This window comes from Canis aureus, chromosome 7 (assembly GCF_053574225.1).
Source record: "Canis aureus isolate CA01 chromosome 7, VMU_Caureus_v.1.0, whole genome shotgun sequence".
NCBI classification, from domain to species: domain Eukaryota; kingdom Metazoa; phylum Chordata; class Mammalia; order Carnivora; family Canidae; genus Canis; species Canis aureus.
Window position 1 is genome coordinate 36,998,131 of NC_135617.1, and position 6,106 is coordinate 37,004,236.

Below are 6,106 nucleotides of genomic sequence, written 5' to 3' on the forward strand. Positions count from 1 at the left end.
TGGTGCCGGGCCTCGCGCCGCGATGTACCGTCCTACGCCGGGCGGAGAGGCCGGCCCGCTCGGCACCAGTTGCGTGCGCGGAAAGATGGCCGCTCTCCGGCCCTGCTGCAGGCAGCTCAAAATGGAGGACGCGGCGGCCCGGGAGAGCGGGCGGGTGAGTCACCCACACAAAGGAAAAGGGCCTTTCCCTGTTAGGCCGCTGCTTCCTGTGACCCTACCGTGTACCGAACGCCGTCTTGGCACCTCCATTCCGCCTCAACGCCTTACAAGCAGGCCTTCCCCGGAGGGGGGAGGGGATTTTATGCGGTGGAGTTAACCCCACGCTTGGTGGGTGGAGACGAGAGTTGGGCCAGCTTGGCCCTGGTTGTAATTCTTGGAATTTGGTCTCTGCGAGTTTGGTCGTGGCTTATTTTCAAGCCTCCGGGACAGTAGTTAAAAGGGTTTGTTCCTACCCTAAAATTTAGGTGTCGTGAAAACCACCGCTAAACCTAAACCAAAATGGGAAAGGAGAAGACTCACATCAACATCGTCGTCATTGGACACGTAGATTCGGGCAAGTCTACCACTACTGGCCATCTGATCTACAAATGTGGTGGGATCGACAAAAGAACTATCGAAAAATTTGAGAAGGAGGCTGCTGAGGTTGGTATACTAACTTAATGAGAGATCGTTAAAAAAAAAGTCGGCCAATGTCAACTTCCCCAAAACTAGTTACTAGTCTATCAGAATCTGCTGCTTGTGGTAGATTGTTTGTGCTTGCTGTTAAGAGTTTTTTATCTATGTAACTTTGGGAGATAGAACTACCTAACAACTGTAAAGTGGAATCCGCATTTCTGCTTAAGCAGGAGTTAGGGATTTCAAGTTGGAAGTTTGTGTTTAAGTTACCAAGTAACCATTCTTAATCCTTACAGATGGGAAAAGGCTCCTTCAAGTATGCCTGGGTCTTGGATAAACTGAAAGCTGAACGTGAACGTGGTATCACCATTGATATCTCCCTGTGGAAATTCGAGACCAGCAAGTATTACGTGACCATCATTGATGCCCCAGGACACAGAGACTTTATCAAAAACATGATTACAGGCACATCTCAGGTTTGTAGGATTACTTGAAAATAACTGTAGGCTTGGGTTTTGTATGGGAAAAAAGGGGGAGTTCATCTTTTTGAGGAACATTTATTTAACAGGATGTCTTTTTGTCTTTTAAAGGCTGACTGTGCTGTCCTGATTGTTGCTGCTGGTGTTGGTGAATTTGAAGCAGGTATCTCCAAGAATGGGCAGACCCGTGAGCATGCCCTTCTGGCTTACACACTGGGTGTAAAACAACTAATTGTTGGTGTTAACAAAATGGATTCCACTGAACCACCCTACAGCCAGAAGAGATACGAGGAAATCGTTAAAGAAGTCAGCACCTACATTAAGAAAATTGGCTACAACCCCGACACAGTAGCATTTGTGCCAATTTCTGGTTGGAATGGTGACAACATGCTGGAGCCAAGTGCTAACGTAAGTGACTTCAAGGCTTTGAGAAAGTGATAGAAGAGGCATATGTTGACACTAAATGACAACAGTTTGGGGAATGCTAATGGACAATCTTGTTTTTTTAGATGCCTTGGTTCAAGGGATGGAAAGTCACCCGTAAAGATGGGAATGCCAGCGGAACCACACTGCTTGAAGCCCTGGATTGCATTCTGCCACCAACTCGTCCAACTGATAAGCCCTTGCGTCTGCCTCTCCAAGACGTCTACAAAATTGGTGGTAAGTTGAACATTGCCATTTAAAAATACGATTTATGGATTGTTCTTCACAGAAGGTATCTGACACGATGCTTCTAAATATTTTAGGTATTGGTACTGTCCCAGTGGGTCGAGTGGAGACTGGTGTTCTTAAGCCTGGTATGGTGGTCACCTTTGCTCCAGTCAATGTTACAACTGAAGTAAAGTCTGTTGAAATGCACCATGAAGCTTTGAGTGAGGCTCTTCCTGGGGACAATGTGGGCTTCAATGTCAAGAACGTATCTGTCAAAGATGTTCGTCGTGGCAATGTGGCTGGTGACAGCAAAAATGACCCACCAATGGAAGCAGCTGGCTTCACAGCTCAGGTAACACACTTAAGAGTGGCAATGTTCTCTTTGCTAGATCCTGTTTGAAATGTATTAAATGCAATTTTTTCCTCCAAGGTGATTATCCTGAACCATCCAGGCCAAATCAGTGCTGGATATGCACCTGTGCTGGATTGTCACACAGCTCACATTGCTTGCAAGTTTGCTGAGCTGAAGGAAAAGATAGATCGTCGTTCTGGAAAGAAGCTGGAAGATGGTCCCAAGTTCTTGAAATCTGGGGATGCTGCCATTGTTGATATGGTTCCTGGCAAACCTATGTGTGTTGAGAGCTTCTCTGACTATCCTCCTCTGGGTAAGAATGATTTAAGCATAATTAGAAAACTTACTGAAGCACTAGGACGTGCTATTTGTGTATAGTTTCTGATACAGTTTCTGATAGTGATCTAAAATTTGTTTTAATAGGCCGTTTTGCTGTTCGTGACATGAGACAGACGGTTGCTGTGGGTGTCATCAAAGCAGTGGACAAGAAGGCAGCTGGAGCTGGCAAAGTCACCAAGTCTGCCCAGAAAGCTCAGAAGGCTAAATGAATATTATCCCTAATACCTGCCACCCCAGTCTTAATCAGTGGTGGAAGAACGGTCTCAGAACTGTTTGTGTCAATTGGCCATTTAAGTTTAATAGTAAAAGACTGGTTAATGATAACAATGCATCGTAAAACCTTCAGAAGGAAAGGAGAATGTTTTGTGGACCATTTGTTTTTTTTTTTTTTTTTGTGCGTGTGTGGCAGTTTTAAGTTATTAGTTTTTAAAATCAGTACTTTTTAATGGAAACAACTTGACCAAAAATCTGTCACAGAATTTTGAGACCCATTAAAACAAAAGTTTAATGAGAAACCTGTGTCTTGTTTTGGTCAACACTGTAGCCTTTATAGTATTCAGGTAAAAGATTGGAGTTGCACAGAACCTTATTTCTAGTGTTTAAACTGAAATTTGGGTTAACTTTTCCTGGATAGGAAACTTGGAAGTTTTTTCATCTTGTTTAAGGGCAAGAAAGTTAAAATACATAGTAAAAACAAAGTAAAAGCAATGCTATAGGAAAAAGGGGTCTGTTGGCGCAACACACTTTCTCTTAGATAAGCAAAGTAACACCATATGATAGTTTATAGAAACAGGTTAAGTTCTGTAATACCAAAGTCCATGTGTTGCATATAAAATTTGTATTCTATCACTATGAAGTAAACTTGTTAATGGCATGTTTTTGTTTCCTTAGTTACTGGAATGCATTGTCATATAAATGTTGAAGCACCCTAAAATGTGAGGCATTTGATAGCATTTTACTTCATAGTGGGGTTAATTGTATCTAGATAGTAGAAAAACAGCTGGAGTTCAGTCACTTAAGAACTTACAAATTCAAGGTTGGGTGAAGAGGGCACAAACCCAGTTTGAAGAGGTGCAGTGGGAAATGTAAGGAAGGACTCCTTTGGATTGGAGTGTAGGGTAAGCTTTATAATCTGAAAATGTCTTGGAGGTTTTGCTGTCATTCCAGTAACATCACCTAATGAAGGGAATACTAAAAGATGACAGTTTGAAGTTTATGATAAACAAGATGAAAAACAAACCGCTCTTGAGAAGAGTGGTAACCTACAACAAATTGTGAATTTTAACAGTATTTGGGTGACAACTATCAAATTCTTGGCTTTGGAAAGCTGGCAAATGCTTATTAATACTGGTATATTTGAGATACTGCTATGTGGATTTTGACCATTTGAGCATTCTTTAAAGACCCTATTTGATCCTAAAACTTACGCTTTATGAAAGGGAAGTCATTTCTTTAAGCTGCTTTGAAGTGTGGCAGAAAGCATACAGGACACTTTGTAATTAATGACAATGCTAAGTGGAATGTCTTACCAACTTCTGTAGAAAGTGACTGCAATGGAAAAATCTCCATTTAGTTCTAACTAGGTAAAATGGTCTCAACAGTACCACCAGGGGCACTGATGAGGCCTATAAATTAGAAACTAATAAAAGAATTTCACAACTTAAAAGGAATTATTTTTCCTTTATTTGTATAAATACACTGCTTAATGTTGGTTAAAGTTAACACCTTGGTGTAGGGTTTTTAAAAACTGATCATTGAATGATAGCTGACCAAATTGGAACTGTAATGTTTACTGGAAGGGATTTGTTTCGCCCTCTAGAACTGAAACTTCGGAGAAAATCACGGAAGGATAGGAAGGACAATCGGCTAGTGTACAAAAAAGCTTCAGTTTGGCTAGCTGGGATGCTTAACTCTAGAACCCAGTATGGATATGCCATTGGTTTGAGCACCACCTACTGGTAGTAGCTACAAGTTAGTTTTGAAGCCTGAATTTATAGGATCTAGCAATTTAGCTCCACTGAGTATTCTATACTAGCTGCATTTTCTTGTGTTTAAAATGGAGTGGATTTCGATTAGAACTTCCTCATACTGGTGCTTGACCTTCAACTATGTTTTAAATTGGTTACCTGTTGGAATTCCCCGTGGTTGTACAGAATCTCAGCAGTTTGAAATTTGTCCCAGGAATTCTGGTGTGCTCTCAAGAATATGAAACAGGAAAGTTCAGGAGTTAGATCAATAAGATCTGATTTCTTAAAAATTACTTTGGTGCCCAGGATAGGCAGTCCGAAATAAGTTCCCAGCCGGATGAGAGCTCAATTTTATACCATTTTTAATTAACTGGTCCTGTACCTCCCAGAGAATTCATCTGGTTACTTGGGTTCTGGCCAATAATGGCTATACAAATGGTGCAGAGCCCCTGATTTTTTTTTTTTCTTCAAATGATCTATTCATAGGGACAGGCAGAGAAGCAGGCATCATACAGATAGCCTGACTTGGGACTCGATTCAGGGTCTCCAGGATCATGCCCTGGGCTGCAGGCGGTGCTAAACCGCTGCGCTACCGAGGCTGCCCAGAGCCCTTGATTTTAAGTAGTTTATAGTAGGGGGTGTAAAAACTTCGAGTATTATTTTAATGTAATTTGTTGATTTACATTGATAACCTCTGCTGAATTGGAATACTGAGCTCAACCCAAAACCAGCTTCTTGGCTACAGTATTCACAGTAACTGAAATGGGTAACTTGAAGGGTGACCACTCATCTTGTGTTAATGTGGCTTTAGATTGGTAGTCCAATGTTGAATTCAGTCCACTGAGTTAGGGTTTCACCCTGGAGTTAGGACCTGTACCCCTGAGGGAGTGAACAATGAGTTCTAGTCCTACCAGGGAAGAGTTGTATGATGCTTTGGATGAGAGGAGGACTAAGACCTGTTCCCTTTTGTTTACCGTGACCTTTTCTGATCTGTTTTCTCAGGTCTTTTTTCACTCCCAAACACATAGGTTGTTTTTCATCCAGGTGCTATTAAAGTCCCCTCTCATTTCCAAGTCTGAGAGTTCCTTGTTTAAAAACCAGAATTGAAGCCCAACAGATATATTAAGTGATTTTTAGAAGAGGGAAAAAATTGAAACTGCCACTTGGCTCCTGAAAGGTAGTTAACCTCTGATCCAATGGAAATCTTTTGAGAGAACCCATATAATTTTGACCTTTTGTTTTCTAAATATGATCTAAGTAGGATGTCCATTAGTCACTAGCAGAAATAAGTGAAATTATGAAAAATGGTAGAGAACTCAGAGCTGTAGTTTCTGTAGGAGAGACTTCATGATAAAGATAATGCTAGGTTAGGGCAGCCCTGGTGGCGCAGCGGTTTGGCGCCGCCTGCAGCTTGGGGTGTGATCCTGGAGATCCGGATCGAGTCCCACATCGGGCTCCCTGCATGAGCCTGCTTCTCCCTCTGCCTGTGTCTGCCTCTCTCTGTGTCTATGAATAAATAAATAAAATCTTAAAAAAAAAAAAAGATAATACTAGGTTAATGTTACTTCCCAGGTAAGCAAAAAATATTAGAAAACTTATTAAGCAACTTAAAGGTTTTTCCTTTTTTAATGTATTTACAGTTAAGATACACCCTCTAAGATTTTTTTTTTTTTTTTTGTAAGTTCTTTTGGTAAGATTTTGTT

At 41.3% G+C, this 6,106-nt stretch overlaps 1 protein-coding gene across 1 annotated transcript; it reads left to right on the forward strand.

Moving 5' to 3' along the window:
- Window positions 1–464: 464 nt before the first annotated feature.
- Window positions 465–3,310, forward strand: EEF1A1 (eukaryotic translation elongation factor 1 alpha 1). Its single transcript, XM_077903385.1, has 7 exons — window positions 465–642; window positions 912–1,091; window positions 1,206–1,502; window positions 1,604–1,754; window positions 1,841–2,097; window positions 2,176–2,410; window positions 2,521–3,310. Exons 1-7 carry the CDS (start codon window positions 499–501, stop codon window positions 2,643–2,645), a joined length of 1,389 nt encoding a protein of 462 aa, XP_077759511.1. The 5' UTR covers window positions 465–498; the 3' UTR covers window positions 2,646–3,310.
- Window positions 3,311–6,106: the final 2,796 nt, after the last annotated feature.